This window comes from Musca autumnalis, unplaced genomic scaffold (genome assembly GCF_047663935.1).
Source record: "Musca autumnalis isolate F117 unplaced genomic scaffold, ASM4766393v1 scaffold_2, whole genome shotgun sequence".
NCBI classification, from domain to species: Eukaryota; Metazoa; Arthropoda; class Insecta; order Diptera; family Muscidae; genus Musca; species Musca autumnalis.
In genome coordinates, this window is record NW_027411755.1 from 104285442 (window position 1) to 104303721 (window position 18280).

The 18280-nt window shown below is 36.9% G+C and overlaps 1 protein-coding gene across 4 annotated transcripts in view; it reads left to right on the top strand.

Annotated features, from left to right (window-relative positions):
* The window catches only part of Nipped-B (Nipped-B cohesin loading factor), a 512008-nt gene that overhangs the window by 342415 nt on the left and 151313 nt on the right, over positions 1 to 18280 (top strand). For all 4 annotated transcript variants that reach the window (XR_012410391.1, XM_073968650.1, XM_073968649.1 and 1 more), the window contains one exon: positions 11206 to 11354. Coding sequence is in view for 3 of the 4 variants with exons in the window: in XM_073968650.1 (XP_073824751.1) it covers positions 11206 to 11354 (149 nt within the window). In the remaining variant the exon portion in view is untranslated. The remainder of the gene's footprint in view (positions 1 to 11205; positions 11355 to 18280) is intronic.

The window sequence follows — 18280 nt, forward strand, 5'->3', positions numbered from 1 at the left end:
ATAACGTTTTTTTTTAAATATCGCATGTGGGAGGTACCCCGCCTCCTCTAGAATTCAATAAAATATGTAGCCTGTTTTTGGGGGCCATCCCTGTACATTCCCTGACAATTTCAGCTTTTGCAGAAAAGATTTAAATTGAAAAAAGTGTGCGTGGTAAACTTTTCTTTCCATAAAAACCTAAGTTTCGTTATGACGGCATTTGATTTTTATTCATAAAGATAAGTCGTTTTTTAAATATGCCCCCTTCAAAATTCAAGAAAATATACGGACTATTTTCACCGGGTGCCATCCCTGCACATTCCCTGAAATTTTCAGTAGTTTTGCAGATGTAACATATTTTAAAAGTGGGTGTGGTCAAGTCTTTGGGTCCTAAAAAAGTGTGTAAGGTCGGAGACGCAACAACAATTGTCTCGCAAATTAACTTCCAAATAGATACATTCGTAATTATTGTAAATATAACATTTTAAAAAATAGGGTATAGGGGAAGTACCTCGCCCCTTCTGAAATTCAACTAGATTTGTAGCCTATTTAAACCGGGCCATCCCTGTACATTCCCTGACAATTTCAGGAAAATCGGGTTAGTAGTTATGTAGAAAAGATTAAAATTGAAAAATGAAAAAGTTGGCGTAATAGTGGATGTGGTCAATTTTTCTTTGCATAGAAACTTAAGTCGGGTTATGGCAAACATTTCACAGAAAGAATTATCCAAACCGGTCCAGCCGTTCTCAACTGATGCCATTACCAACGAACGACATTTGATTTTTCACGGTGCTCTTGAAGCAACTTTAAATGGAAGGTGCTTACACCTCGGTAGTTTTTGCGGATTCTAAAACTACAATGTTCATAGATGAGAAAAAAAAAACAAACAAAAAAATCGCCGGAGCGCTTTTTAAATAAATCGCGATTCAAGTTGACAATTTTAGGAGTTTTTTTAAATTTTCACGATTTTGCTCGAAAACCGCAAGTCTTATCGAAATGTGACTAAATAAAATATTGTAGCTATGAAGATTTTCTACAAGATTGACCTTTATGATATTTTCACAAGTTTTACCGTTATTGAGATATAGAAGTTCAAATTGGGACAATGTATTGACTGTATCGCCTCCTTATAAAACAATCTCATGGCTGCAATTTCCCAACTTAAATTTATATATCTCGAAAGTGGTACAACCCAGGAAAAAAAATTACGAAAGCCAACGTTGTAGAGAATTTGCAAAGCTAAAAGATTCTCTCTAGTCCCATTTCGACATTATCCAACATGTTAAAGAGGCCGCAAAGACCAATGGGGGCATGTTTTAAGTGTGGACGAACTGGCCATCTCAAAGTAGATTGCCCAATCCGAGCGGCAGCAGCAGAAGAGGAGGAGCTAGACTGGGATGCACAGGTAAAAGTAGCTTTGGGTCCAAATCCGTCCGTGTCTAAATTTTTATTTTATTTCTTCCCTGATCGATACCGGTAGCCCATGTAGCCTTATTAACAAGATAAAAAATGAAGGAACAGAGATTGTCTCACTTAAAAGGGTTAAGCTGAGAAAAGTTGAATGTATGTGGGCAAATAGAAGCAGTTATTGAATTTTGTGGGAGAATAAGAAAAATTAATTTTAAGATAGATTTTATTAGATTGTTTTGTGTGTAAGAGGGGGACCGGACCCAAGAAGCAGCGGTAGGAAAAATATTAGAAAAGGGAATTGTACGCCCGAGTATCTCCCCTTACACATCCCCCATAGTGCTGACAAAAATAAAAGCGGGGAAATTAGGATGTGCGTAGATTACAAACAAGATGATAGTGAGGGATAATTACCCCCTTCCCCTAATTGAAGATTGTGTGGAGTATTTAGGGGGAAAGTAGTGGTGTACCATTATGGATTTAATGTCAGGGTTCCACCATGCTGGAATGGAGGAAGATTCGATTAAATACACGTCTATTGTAGTACCAAATAGTCAATATTAGTTTAGGTCAGGTTAGGTTTAGGATGCGTAACTGACGTGCTGGCAGCCACTCCACTCGGAGACCTTGAGGTCCATTGTGATCATCCTGACTATTGAAGTGTATGTGTTGTAGAGATGATGATGTTTCTGTGATGTGATGAGGTGTATGACGGGTTATTTCTTTGTCCTATACTGACCGTCCCCAGAGCCACTTTAGACTCTTGCAATAAACTACCAGGATAGTAGGGTGAATAGAGGAGAAGTAAGAGAGAGAGTCAATCACACGTACACCAAATAGTCTATGTCTTTTGACCATCAGTCTAGGACATCTACATAGAAGGTGCTCGATTGACTCCGTTTCCTCTTCATCCTCACATAACCTACAGTACTCAATGTTGTTTTCATCCCACTTACATGTTATAGATCTAATTCTACAGTGGCCAGTTATGACCCCTGTAGCGATTCTGATTTCCGACTTGCAAAGTGAGAGAAGGGACGCAGTTCTACGCCCTAAGATTGCCGGTCAGATTGACTTCGATACCTTGCAACCAGGTACGTCTTGCCAATTTCTTACGGCTTTCTCTGCATATGTAGAACTGGCAGGGTTTGCCGAGAAAGTAGCAGAGCGGTGGCTTGACATAGTCCTCCACCATAAGGTCAGAGGACTGGGAGCCTCGCCTTGCTAATTCATCAAAGACTTCGGCTTGAAAAACACTGCAATTTGTATTAAGCTTGAACGAGCGTTTAATGGTTAGCTCTTCGCAGTACACTCCCGCTCCAGTACCTTCATCCATCTTTGAACCATCAGTAAAGATGGAAAGGCTATCGGGTAGTGGTCTGCCATTCTCCCATTCACTTCTATCAGGGATGATTACCTTCTGCATCAAAATCCAGTGAAGGCCAGATATATTAAGTTTCACTCCCCCCATCTCTTAGTCCGATCTGACTGCTTAACTGCTGTAAAATGCAAGCATGTCCAGAACCTGAAGAGCGCCACAGGTTAAGCTCATTGAGCCTCAAGGCACTACGGGATGCTTGGTACTGAACAAGAATATCCAGGGGCTGGATGTTCAGTACTGCATTCACTGCTGCCTGGGGGGCTCCTCACTGCTCCTGTAATAAGAATTGAAGCAGATCTTTGCACAGTAGCTAACATAGACCAATTGGGCTTGCTGTTCAGGGTCTGACACCAAACATGACATCCATAGGTCAAAATGGGACAGACCACTGTCGTAAACAACCAGTGTATCACATGCGGTCTCAAACCCCAACTCTTACCTATGGAGTTCTTACAGGAGTAGAGTGCAACTAGACCCCTCTTAGTGCTAAAGAGCACCAGCTCAGACTTTGCCGGATTTACACCAAGGCCGTTGATGTGAGCCCAGCGTGAGAGTTTGGCAAGTGCTCCTTGCATTAAATCGGACAATGTAGACAAAAATTTCACACTAATCATGTTAACTACATCATTCGCATAAGCAACTACCTTAATTCCTAGTTTGTCGAATTCCGTGAGTATTCCATTTATCACCAGTAGCCAGAGTAAGGGAGACAAAACTCCCCCCTGAGGAGTGCCTCTGGGAACAGATCTCCTAATGGAGCTCTCCCCAATATTAGAATTGATTAGCCTGCTTCTAAGCATGCTATCAATCCAGTTAATTAGGATGGAGGGGACACCCAGTAATTCTAGAGAAGAATGAATGGATTCTAGTTTCACATTATTAAAGGTGCCCCCTATATCCAGAAAGGCTGCCAGAGTGAAATTCGATTCATTCAGATTTTTCTCTATGTACCCTACGACACTATGTAGCTCTGTTTCTGTCGATTTCCCTTTAATGTAAGCATGTTGTGAATTGCTTATAAGGTCTTGGCCTATGAAAGTTCTTTTTTCTAAATCTAATAACCTGTCTAAGGTCTTCAAAAGGAAGGAGGAGAGACTAATCGGCCTGTAGTCTTTCGGCAACTAGTGACTTGGGAGTCGATTATGGATAGCAACTCAACTCCAGTTGCGACGCCCACAGCAAATTTAGTAATAGAATTTTCTATTTTCGCATTAAAATTTATACTTTATAATATCTGAAGGTTCAAAACACTAATATTGATTGAATTTGATAAACAATCCGTCTTTTTACTCATTTTATTAATTGAATGATTTGCTCTTCTGGCAACGCAACTACAGTTGAGTTGCTATCCATAATCGACTCCTTGGTTTCCCAGCTTTGGGAATATAGATCACTGTTGCCTCCTACCACAATGCCGGAATGTGCGATAGTCGTAGACATACCCTAAAAGTCTTCTGAAGAATGATTATCAAGACAGCAGGTGCGTTTTGGAGCATCGCTGGAATGATACCATCCGGTCCAGAATAGAGTTGTATAGTTCATGAACGAACTAGTTCAATTGAACGATTCATTGAAAAGAGCATAGGAACTAGATCAGTCGATATAGTTCATTATAGTTCAATAGCTCACTGAGCGCAGACCGAAAGATCCACAAAGAACGATCAACGAACGAACGATTCACAATCTAGTTCAGCATGTCATTCACATATGAATAAAGTGACGCCGTTTTCTGTGCTAACTGATGCCTTCGTAATGTAATGAGTAGACATCGGATTTTTGCATGTTTTTTATTTCTCATCCGATTGGACTCAAATTTTGGATCTAGGCGTTTTAAGGGTCAATTTTTCGATATTTGGGGTCATATCAAAAACATGCAAAAAATATGCAAAAAATATGCAAAAAATATGCCAAAAAATATGCAAAATATGCAAAAAAATATGCAAAATATGCAAAAAAAATATGCAAAATATGCAGAATATGCAAAAAATATGCAAAATATGCAAACAGTTTTTGGCCGAAAATCGTCATAAAAGTCGTAAAATTGTCAATTAATGTTAGAAAAATCGTCAAAAATCTTCAAAATTTTCTATATTAAGATAGTTGGCCGTTTAACGTTGATTTTTTAGCAGATTATTGTGTTATCGAGACCTCTTACGACAGTGTGGTGTTGGGTATAAAAGTATGGTATTGTAATACAATTTTTTTATTATTAAACTATGCAAAAATATAAAATTTGATAAAATATCAAACGTTCTATGTAAAATTTAATATTTTCTTTGTTATAATTTGTAGCGTTGGGCTGGTTATTGTTCAAAGGGAACAAATCGATGTCGGATTTTTTAAGGCGCCAACCGCATAAAGTTTTTAGTTTGATCAGACTGTCAAAGTTTGAGCACAATTGGAATATGTTAACATGTGCCACTGGGGCCTCTACATTATGAAAATCTCGATTTTTGGCTATTTAGCGATTTCGGCGACCTATTTCTCTGGAATGATTGAAGCTTTTTGTCCATATTAAGCATTAAATTAAAGGCCATTCTGTTCTTAACATTTTTTGCTGAACAACAAAATATAAGTATATATAATAAATCTAATACTAAATAGGTATTACAGAATTCGAGATAATAAAGCCAATGTCCCGAAACACGTGACTAGGTACTCCTTTGTGCAAAAATGGAGACTATTAAAAAAACATTTTCTTCACTTTTATCAATTTTTGGAATGTAAACTAATGTCTTTTACATGTTGTTCTAAATTAAATTTATCTTTGCTTTGTTAAGATTTTTGTCGCCTTCTGGCTCTTTACGGCGTTTTGCACCGTTGGATCAAATAATGCCAGGTCAGCAAGTTCAGGACTAAGATACCACAGATTATTAATTTTGTTGTTATTTCCTTTTTCTGAAATTTGTGTGTCAATGTTTTCATATTTCAATACATTTTCAATGAGGTCTAGGTTTTGTTTTGATGCTAAACGTATCGTAGAATCTGAAGAACCCTCTGTCCCGAAAACAATCAAGCGTGGCTTCAAGAAAATCGTAACTATGCTATTGTCATTGGTGCTGGACCCCTGTAAGGAGAATAGGAACGTTACTAGTATCATTATGGCTAAAGTAGAAGCTATCGGAGAGGATCCCTACAAATATAAGATCTCTAGAAGCTTTATCCGTGGACAGCGGAGAATAAACGTTAAAAATAAACGCAACAGCTTTAAGGAACGAGGCTATTTGTGCCTGGCATGGAAAACTATTACCAGATATTCTCAAAACAGGGAAGAAAAAACGGGTTGCTGTCCTGGTATCACATGGGGGTAAAGAGCAACTCCTAGGTGTTCCTGAAACTGATAGTAGCTCAAGGGAGAAATAAGAACTAGCAGTGTAGAAATGCCTAGAAAAATGGGGTCTCACCAGCTCGAGCAGATATTAGGTCGAGAGCTTCTGTACCACCGTACAAACTTGTTAGAAAATTGTTGAGAGGGATTTTTGACTGCAAGTTTGGAAGCACATCCAACATATTCAAGCAATTTCTATAAGAATAGCCTGCGATTTACAAATCCAAGGTCGAAGTAGGCGAGAGTGTTTTAAAACTACTGCCCAGCCCACTTCCCAAGAACAAGAGGCCGTAGAAGCACCTTGCGTTTAAATCGCTCGAGACTGGACGACCCCAGAATGTTTTTTCTATTTTATTTATTTATTTGGTATCCCACACGGCAACAACTGAGTGTTATAAGTGAGAGTTTGGGTTACTGATTTTACAAAACGTATAATGAACAAGATAATGTTTATATAGATATAATATAGGATATATTAGGTTAAAAAGAAATATAGACAATAGATTGAGTTTAATACAAAAAATAGTGAAAACCATATTCAGAAATATTTTTAGGTCCAAAACAAGACCTAAACCGCATTGAAGATTTACTTAATACGAAAGGCATTCACAAACCAATATCAGATAAAGGAAATAACAAAATGATAAATCATATGTGGTACCTTAGTCCTGAACTTATTGGTCTGGCATTGTTTGATCTGATAGTACAAAACACCGTAAAGATCCAAAAGACGACAAAAATCTTAACAAAACAAAGATAGAAATTTCTCCAGAAATAATCGATCCAAACTTACAAAAATCAACTGCCGAAATTCCTAGAAAAAGGTTTACCAGGCATAATTACAAGTGAAGCTTAATTGTTGTTCAAGAGATTAAACTTTAACTCCCAGTTTCTTGAAAAGATAAAGCAACTTGACCACAGAACATCAATTACCAGGAGGGGTAAAGGATGGTAAATAACTCGAAAATTGTGAGCGACATAGCAAGGAGTCGAGTTCATCACCAAGTTGTCATCTGTATCCAGATGGCTCCAAATCCACATTATGTCAGTCCCTTATGTACATTTAAATATGTATGAACAAAATGTAAGCGTTTGTCATTGAAGCCATACAATGAATATGCAAATGTCCATCTTTGTAAAAACGAATCTTCGGCTTTCCTTTTTCACTTGCAAACATCATCGGTCATTAAGCTCGACTCCAACAAGAAATGAATTAAAATTAATATTAAAATAGATCTTCGCCCTAATAGGCAATATTTTCAAATGAAGTAAAATATATTCGTTTTCATTCGCAAAAATTTGATAATATAGGAAGAAAAAAGTTTTTTTTTTTTAAATAGACTCAATTTTTGCCCTAAGGCCTTTTTCGGGACATGGGGTTTATTATCTCGAATTCAGTAACACTTACATAAGTACTTTGTTTTTCAGCAAGAAATGTTAAGAACATAATAGCTTTTAATTAAATGCGTAATACGGGCAAGTAGCTTTAACCGTTCCACATATATGGGCCGTCGAAGTCGCCAAATAGCAAAAAAAATATAGATTTTCATAACCACGTTTTAACATATTCGAATTGTGCTCAAACTTTGGCAATCTTAAAATCTAACAATACTAAAAGGTTTAGGCGGCTCCCGGCTAAAAATCTATCGAGATCTATTTGATCCTTTGAGTTAAAACCAAAAACGAAAATATTGAATTTTATATAAAACGTTTGATATTTTATCAAATTTTATATTTTTACATAGCTTAATAATAAAAAATGGTATTACGATACCATATTTTTATACCCTACACCACACTGTCGTAAATGGTCTCAATAACATAATAATCTGCTGAAAAAATCGACTTTATACGGCCAACAGTCTTAGTTTAGAACATTGTTATGTATTTTTTGATGGTTTTTACAACTTTAAATGACAATTTTACGACTTTTATGACGATTTTCGGCCAAAATCTGTTTGCATATTTTGCATATTTTTTGCATATTCTGCATATTTTTTTGCATATTTTGCATATTTTGCATATTTTTTGCATATTTTGCATATTTTTTGCATATTTTGCATATTTTTTGCATATTTTGTGCATATGCAAAATATGCAAAATAAATACGAAATATGACCCTGCCATTGAATTTAGATTTCTTTGAAACGAATTTTGTTCCAATCAGAATCTTCGTATCTTTAATATTAAAAAATATGTAAATATGCAAAATCCGATGTCTAGTAATGAGTTTTGTTTATGTTTTGGATCAATGTGAAGTGTCAACCCCCATTGTAATAAACTACTTTAATGTTTATTTCTATTTGGTGTATGTTTGTGTGTTTTCGTCAAGCGAATGATAAGAGCTCGTGAACGATTCTGATCCGAATGATTGAACTGGATAGTGAACTATGAACTAGATTACTGACCTAGTTCAGTTAAAAGAGCTGAGCTATTGAACTAGATCTTTCAAATGAACTAGATTGTACAACTCTAGTCCAGAAGACTTGTAGGGCTGAAGAGTACTAATCGCCCATGAGATTCTATGATAGCTTACTAGCCTGTCAACAAGTGCTAACTCCTCTAAGGTGTGTGTCCTACTCGTGCCCACACTGGGTATACCCGAGCTGGCGTCTTCACTCCCAGGAAAGTGGGTTCCTGTCAGCATATCTAGAGTCTCTAGAGCCGGAGTTAGTCCAGGTACCGTCATCCCGCTTGATGCTCCCAATGGGTTTAGGATCCCTTGAAATCAACTTACGGAATCTAGCTGCTGCACTAACACCCTCTATAGACTCACTAAAGCTAATCCACGAATTTCTCTTAGCCTTCCTGATTTCACTTTAATACCTGTTGAAGCTCTCTCTATAGAGATGCCAATCGGCATCAACTTTAGTGTTATTAGCTTTATTATAAGCTTTCAGGCTATTCTTCCAAAGTTTGGCTAACTCTTTGTTCCACCAAACTAGTTGAGTTCTGCTACCAGGATAAGACAATGGGCAAGACTTCTCATAGCAACCCTGGAGAACAACTTGTCAATTTGTCCATCAATTTCTCCCGTTGTTCGAGGCTCAGAGAGTTCGCACAACCTCGAGGAAACTAAAAAGTTGTAGTTTTCCCAGTTTCTCCTCCATGGATTGCAATGAGGCGATTGCCGTTTACACTCATAACAGACTCGAAAGTGTATCGCTCTGTGGTCCCAAAAAAGAACACTCCTCCGATACTCTGCAGTCTACTATGGATGTATCTTCCATATTTGTAAGGGTTAAGTCAATGGCTTCATCCCTTACCCTATTGTGGAAGGTGGCAGTATTACCCCTATTACACTCGAAGATTATTAGCTAAAATAAAATCGAATATGGACTCGCATTGGTGTCACTGCTTCCCCAGTGGAAGTGGTGAGCATTCGCATCACAGCACATCACTAACCTGCAATAGCCCGTCGTCTCCTCCACTAGTTTGCGCACCAATCCGTTTGGTGGTCGGGTGCTTCATACGGGATGTAGACCTAGGCTAGTACCAAAGCCCTACCGGTATCTTCGTCCAGCCTCACTACAGTCGTATCACCATCGCTGTAATTGTAGAGTTGAATAAGATTTAGACTTTTCTTGGCTACAATACAGGTTCTTACCTTTTCACCATTATTTGCGAAGAATAGTGAGAAGCGCTTATCGTTTAGTCCAGAAACCCTATTTTTATATAAATAGGGTTCCTGGACCAAAGCGATATCTATTTCAGAGTCTGTGAGAGAAGGAGTTCGGCAGCCGCTGCCTTGCAATGATGCAGATTAATCTGCACCACTCGCAGCCAATGCTGCCGAACAACGTTACTGCGAAATTCACCACAACCGAAGTACAGCTCTCCCCCACAGTCTCTAATATAGTTAGCGCTCTCGCTGTCTATGGTGAATCTCATCGCCATAACTTCTCCTTATCTAAAGAAGTTCAGCAACCTCCAGTCGTCGATGAAGAGACCTCTATTTTGCTTTCTGATCATTTCATCACCTCCTCTACGTCGGAGTCTGGAGGGGGCACCCATGTTGTGGCTACGATCCTCCGACGTATCTCTTCCACAAGAACCGCGACCAGCCTGCAGCCCACCCAGAGAGCACCAGCGCCCTCAATGGTCTGGATGAGGAAGTCCTTCGATTCCTCATCCTGACAATAGAGGACTTTGATGACCCCGTGGACGACTGCCCTGCCAAAGCCGGTCTTCCTGGCGTCTACCTCGTCAGACGTGATGTTCTTCCTAAGAAGACGTTCGACCGTGAGCCAGTACCACTCGGAGATCATCCGGAGCGACCGTCACCCAATATTAGTTTACAAAGCTACCGTTTGGGCTGAAAAACGTACCGGGGTATCAAGGAAATTAGGGACAAGGCTGAGGCGGCCATTGGGAGGGCGCAACAATATAATGAACAACGATCCGAAGAGAAGTGGTAAAAGTAAATTCATTTAAAGTAGGCGACTTCGTAGTAATAAAGAATGTAGACACCACAGCGGGTATAAACGAGAAACTGATACCGAAATTCAAAGGGCCGTACATTGTGCGCAAGGTCTTACCACATGACCGGTACGTTGTCGGGGATATAGAGAATTGCCAGATCACACAAATACCCTATGACGGGGTGATCGAGGCCTGTAATATGCGATTATGGAAAACGGATGAGCCCGGTAACGGGACCCAGGGCTGCCCTGCCGAGTAGTACATATAGTAGTAGTTAATTGTACATAGTAGCCGATTAAGTAGTATAAGTATGTAGTCATTTAGTATAAGTATACTTTACCTTCATTGATTAATTTAATCGCGTGTGACCGGGGCTGTCACACCTATCAGCTTGGCCGAGCTGTAGTCGAATAATACTCATGAACAGAACTATTGCAAATAATAACATACATCGATAACAATTGATAACGATAAATAACATTTATTTGTAATCGATTAGTCAGTAAGCATATGAATAGAGAAAATGTGAAACAATAAATGAACGCTAGTCACCATTCTGTGTGTGACCAGAAAAGAGACATGTAGTGTTTACCATTTCGACCAAAAATATACTTGTACAATTTCTTTAGATTAGCATACATAATATAAATACATATGTTTATAGAAATGACATACGTTTTCTTTTCAGATTTTACAGAATTTTGGAATATAGTAGGAGCCAAGTTACTCAGAATAATCAAATATTTGAAAATATATATACTCCAATGTTTCGGCGGAGCTTATTTACAATAGGAATATTGATGCGTTATTTTGACTTTAAAGCAACATATTTAATAGGTATGTATTTAATGATTTTTTACTTACATGGTTATTTAAATATTATATATACTATAGTAGTATGCTCAATTGTATACAAAAGATCGTGTGTTGATAATATTAATCAACACTACATCGCATTTTTAAGAGGTAATTATATAACTCCCCAGAAAAAGTTCATGGAAGTGGTTCCAATGAAGGAGCCCATCTTTTCTTCAGCATTACAGCGAATGTATGATAAATACAATTCGTGAAAGATGACATACTTAGGATCTGAAAATGAGTTGCATCTTTTGGGGTCACGCTATTGTAAGGGAAGGCATTTTGCCAGTGTGGCCGTTCATTTTTGTCATTTATCAGGCAACCAAAAATTTGTTGATGTTGCTGGACAGTTTGACTCTTGTAGCAGCAAAATGAAACACGTCATATATTAAAGAATTGATAAGAAACAGTTTTAATGTATTCAATGTTTCTCCTTATACCAACAAAGTTCACAAATTCGCCATTTTATGTAATGTTCAAAACAACGTAAGTTTAGGATGTTCAAAACTAAGTTGATTGAAACAAATATTTCAACACCCCCTCTTAATCAACTAATCCGAGATCTAGCCGCATATTCATATATTTTGTTGCATCAGTGGATTTCGTGAATATATCTGCCAATTGCCTTATAAAATGTGTTTTACATGGATGTGCTTAACGCGTTTACTTTCCAAATTAATTGCGATCCCAATACATCCTTGTTATCTTCATATACAGTATAGCCTCGATAATCCGGACACCACATGTTTCGGCGGTGTCCGGATTATCGAATTGTCCGGATTACCGAGTAGCAACAAAAATATATAATTTTGTACGTTATAAACAAAACAAACAAATTCATATTAAGTAAATATAACGGGTTGCGACCATTTTATGACCCGGAACAACTTCCCTGGCTACCAAATTTACTTCTTATATTCATCCAGCATAATTTCATAGTTATTTAAGGATATATGCTTCGTTCATTTATTGATTTTGCTTGTCCATAGGACATGAGCCTCTTATGACAAGTGATAGATCTGTAGAACTCAAATGCACTCATCTCATTTTAGTCAATATTTAGCCATCTCGTCCGAGAAACCAAAAAAAAAATATATTGGTTTATATAAATAAAGACAAATGGAATTTAAATCTATTGGTTGCATAATTACGAGAATGCTATACAAAAATCCTTAGTTACAGGTGATTTAGAATGTCAAAGAAAGAAAATAAAAGGGGCATGCGTTTTTTTTAATTTATTGATATATATTCTATCTATATCTATATTCGTTTCCTCTTTTAGCTAAAAATCCTAATAAAAACATAACTATTAATCCCAATGCTTTAAAGGATTTAAACATTTCTTGGTAAAATATCTTTGGAATGCAAGGGACATTCTCACTAATCGGAGGGCAAAGGAACTAATTCCTTCAGTGGAAAGGAACACGCCACATCGAATTTTCAGGGAACAGTAGTGGAATTCTCTAACTCTTTTTTTGAGTTACCGACAAAAATCGGTAAAATTAAAACGCAAAATTATGAAGGTAGGACTTAGCGCCAGCTTTATTTTGGTTGTTAACTTACCGAAATTAAAAGCATTTTAATTTTACCGATTTTTGTCCGTAACACGAAAAACGAGTTACAGAATTCCACTACTGGTTTAGCCAACACTATGTTTTAAATATTGTTGTTTATCATAGCCAGACATCAATGCTTGAACGTTAGGAAAATCATTTGACAGATTCAAATAGTTAATTCCACCCCAGCAAAATGTTCGATGTCAAAGATGCCATTCAATCATGGGTGCAAGCGATCTGGCATGTCATCCTTTTAGCATCTTCATCGATGAATTTTATATGAGCGTGGACCCCAAAAGATGCTATTCATTTTTGGATTCAAAGCATGTCATTTACACCAATGCTTTGACATGTCATTTTCACCATTGCCTTGGCATGTCATTTTCACCAATTCTTTGGCATGTCATTTTCACCAACCCTTTGCAATGACATTATCATTACGACGAGAGTTTTAACAACTATGGTTGTGGTTTCGAGTCTCCGACAACATCAAGCCTATTGTAAATAATTAATCTCATATATTTAGAAAAATATGTACAACTAAAAACAAAAAATTCATCTTTATTGCATCGACGGAATGATTTGATAAAAAGATCGGATCTTTCATGAATTCCTTTGCATGGGTTCAAATGCTGATGAAAAGATCGGATCTTTCACTACTTCCTTTGCATTGGTGCAAATGCTAATGAAAAGATCTGATCTTACACGACGTTGTTTGAAGCAATGCAAAAGATGCCATGAAATCACGTCATCGCATGGAACCCCTTCCTTCAAATTTTGCTGGGATATTGACTCTATAACTGACTATCTAGAAGTCGAGATTTGGACCAAAAACCTTGAAAAACTTATTTTTTTATTATTTGTACACCAATTGCTATTGTTAAGAACGAACATGCCAATGAAATAAATAAGAATCTAATGTGCTATATAAGAAAAAATATTGATGTCCGGATTATCGAGGTAAGAAAAATATGTGATGTCCGGATTACAGAGTCTACAATGTAAAAAATTCAGGTGTCCGGATTACCGCGTTGTCCGGATTAACGAGTGTCCGGATTATCGAGACTATACTGTACTTTTATTTTGTATTTGTCAGCTATTTGCATGAGATCTTGCATAATTCCTCGTATACACACAGCTTCTGTTGTAGCCATACTTAGAGCCACAAACTCCGCCTCAGATGATGTAGTGCTACAGTCTGTTGTTTCTTGCTACCCCAACCCGTAGATCCATATACTTTAACACGTATCCACTCACAGATTTGCTGTCAATACTTTCCGATGCCCAATCTGAATCTGCAAATCCAACAATGGGTTTATCTTCATCTCTTTCAAATACAAGCTTGGTGGATGCTATACCTTTAAGATACGTTGCAAGGCAACCAGGCGAGGTAGCTTATGTACCCAGGCCTTAAGGTATTCAACTTGGCTGTCGAGTTTGTTCCTTCTTTTCAGATGCATGCAACTGTAAACCATAGCCGACCAAGAAGAGCGAGCGCTTAAATTGTTTATGTGTGGGTAAAATTACACTGACAGAACAGGGTGATGATTTTCATATTGAGTGTGAAATGAAAAATATATTGTTGGCGCGTTCGCTTTGTATGACTTAAATTAAAAATAATATAAATATTTTCATAATTTGAAAAGTATTTTTCTTCATATGTTAATTTTTTTGAGAGAAAAAAACAAATTGTATATAAAAATGATTTTTTAAGACTTTCTAAGCATACATACATTTTTTTATTGTTGCATTGCAGACGAGGCATTCTGCGTCATTAAAAATATTAATACAAAACAAAAATCATTTTCAAATTCTTCCCTCCACATATTTGCTGTACAACTGCAAAATCTTTTCTGTGTACCCAAAAATAAACAAATAAAGCGGCATCAACCTGCTTGCATGAAATTCAGTACAAGACTGAAGTAAAAAAATCAAAACATTTGCTCTCTTACTTTGCGTTCGGGTCGCGTGTGTGTGATTTGCCGAAAAACTTCGTAACCAAATCAATGCCCACGAACGGGTTTGCTGTAAACCCTTTTCCATCGGTGCCTTAACTGGATTGCAGTCTTGTAGACCAAATTTTCTAACACTTTCATAATGCTATTCTCTTGAGATAATGCCAATCAATTATTACGATTACAATCTTTATACCAAGGAAATATTTAAATAAATCACGTCGTTTTCTTATTAATCTTCATATAGAGGCAGTAGTCATGTTTCGAACGTAAAAAACCTAGAGATGTGGTCTGAATGCTTGCTTTAGTCCTTAAAGAGATTTTTCAAGCTTGCAGCAAAGACTCCTTTTGCAATTAACACCATCATGTAGATCCATGTATATGTTCTCATTTAAATTTCCATGGAGAAATGCTGTTTTCACGTCCAACTGCTGAAAGAAATATCCGTGGTGTATTCCCACCGCTAGGGCTATTCGAAGCGTGGCCAACTTTGCAACAGGTGCATGGGTATCACTGTCAGGGACGTACGCAGGGGGGGGGGGGGGCACAGGGGGCAACTAATCGATTTTGTCCCGTTTTCATTGCCATTTTTGGCATTTATTCGGACTTGGTTCAGAATTAAACTATGTTTTGTTTTTCTGCATATTCGTTATTGGTTATGTATAGATATGTAGACATAACAATTGGTTATTGCTTATGTTGACATCTGGGGTGCTTTTAAAATATTTACCACAAATAGCTCTTGTAATGATGAACACGTTAATAACAAATTTTCTTGATAGATCCGGTTACCTCAGATTTTGAACCGGATATTCCGACATTAAAACCAGGACAGTTTTGCCATAGGTCAAATTTCTGAGTTATGGAGTGCTAAAATTTCGCTAGGTTTTTTGTCATGTAGGTATGTATAGTTTGCCAAGGAAGAATTCATTTCGCTATAACTCAGAAGTTTGACCTATGGCAAAACTGTCCTTCCGGGTTCATCATATTATTTTAATCGACATTCATCGCCAAAAAAGAATTTTTCACCCCCAGCCTGTGCAACATTTTTAAGGTAATCTTGTGCAAACAATTCGAAGTGAGGATTTTGTGAAAGTACAGACCCAAAATATAACAGCTCTAGTTGCGTTTTGTTGAGTCAGATCCAGCTTGGATTTTATGGCCTCATCTAAGCATTGTTAAATATTGACTTTTTAAAGCAACTCGGGGCTATATCTCTGGACAAATAATGAACTGGAAAAACTACATTTATTGCCTCAAATGTTATAATATATCTAAAAATTCCATACTTTGTATACATTTCGCACCATATCTCCAAATCTGTTAAATTTTTCTTAATGCGTTCATTTGGAAACATATCAACGACAAAGACAGACGATATTCTTAAAAATTAAGCTAAAATCATCGAAACAATGAAAATCTTGCTATAGCAACGACAACGGCAATTCTTTGTGGTTATAAAATTCTGCGATAAACCATAACGTGGACCTGTATGATTAAAAACTTTACCAACGTGGCTCGATATTGCCTATCTTCAATTCTAAATATCCTACTCTGCAAATATTTAAAATTGTATCCTAAATATTATGAATTCATTCTATTGAATTTATATACTATGTACCAATATTTCATATAAAATTCGAAAAATCTAAATTTTTTTGGCTCATTTTTAAGTACATGTAGACTAGAATATGTGCCAAAATCTCCAGTCCATCGGACAAAAATTTACCGAGATATGAGCTTTCGAGCTTTGTATGTAGCATCACGGTGCTCTTGAATCAAATTTAAATGGAATGTGCTTCACCTGGGAAGTTTTTGCGGATTCTGAAACTACAATGTTCATAGTTGAGAAAAATCAAAAAACAAAAAAAAAATCGCCGGATAAATCGCGATGCAAGTTGACATTTTTAGGGGTTGTTTAAGTTTTCACGATTTTGCTTAGAAACCGCAAGTCCTATCAAAATGAGACTGAAGAAAATGTTGTAGCTATGAAAATTCTCTACAAGATTGATCCGTACGGTATTTTCGTAGGTTTTACCATTTTTGAGATATTGATGTTCAAATTGGGACAATGCACTGACTGTATCGCCCCTTTATAAAACAATGTCATGAAGGGTGCGCCTTAACTAAATTTTAATGAAAACCGCTTACACAGGGGAAGTTTTTGTGAATTCTGAAACAGCAATGTTCATAGATGAGAAAAATCCAAAAACAAGAAAAAATCGCCGTAGGGATTTTTAAATAAATTGCGGTCAAAATTCAAATTTTTAGGTTTTCAAGATTTTGCTTGGAAACCGCAAGTCCAATCGAAATGGAGCTAACAAAAATTTTGTAGCTATGAAAATTCTCTACAGGATTGATGTTTATGATTTGTTCTCAGGCTGTACCATTTTTGAGATAAAGAAGCTCAGTTTACATTTTTAGGTTTTTTTTTTGTTAGCGTTTCGCGATTTTGCTTGAATACGGCAAGTCTTATCGGCATGGGAAAATCTTATAGCTGTGAAAATTCTGTACAAGACTGACTTATGTAATTTTTTCTAGGTAGTACCATTTTTTAGATATATAAGTTTAAGTTGGGAAATTGCAGTCATGACATTATTTTATAAGGAGACGGTATTGAATGTCCCAATTTCAACTTCTATATCTCAAACGTTGTAAAACCTACGAAAATATCATTAAAGTCAATCTTGTAGAGAATTTTGATAGCTACAACATTTTCTTTATTCCCATTTTGATAGGACTTGCAGTTTGCAGGCAAAATTGCAAAAACCTAAACAACCCCTAAAAATGTCAACTTGAATCGCTATTTAAAAAGCGCTCCGGCGATTTTTTTTTTAATTAATTCTCTTTCGAGTTGAGCTGTTAGGCCTTTAGAGATACATTGAAAAATTAGGAGTCTACCGAAGTCCCACGCATCCAACCATTACACTACGTTTCACGGGTGGTAAATCCGATCTTCAGGTGTATTAGGATGTTGTTTTTGTGGCAGACGAAGGCAAAGCTTGGTAACTGGTATATATATCGAACTTCATTAGATAAATGTATATGCGAAATTATGTCAGTTAATTGAAACTCCAAACTTTTCCTATAGTCCTGCTTGGTAATCCCATTTTTCAATGTTCACAAATACTATGGTAAGTTTTATTCCTACATCATTAGTAATTGCTCTTCTATATCAGAAGATTTTATTTTTTGATCATCAATTATTGTCTACTAAAGTTTTGACAAGTTGATGGTGGCTTAGAACGCTAAGACGCCGGCAACCTTGACACTCAGTTGTCGGAGACCCAGGTTCGAATCCCAGCCTGGCTCATGCTGAAATTATTTTTTATTTTTGCCTTATTAAGGCGAAGGCCATTTATAGTGATATTTAATTAATTCTCTTTCGAGTTGA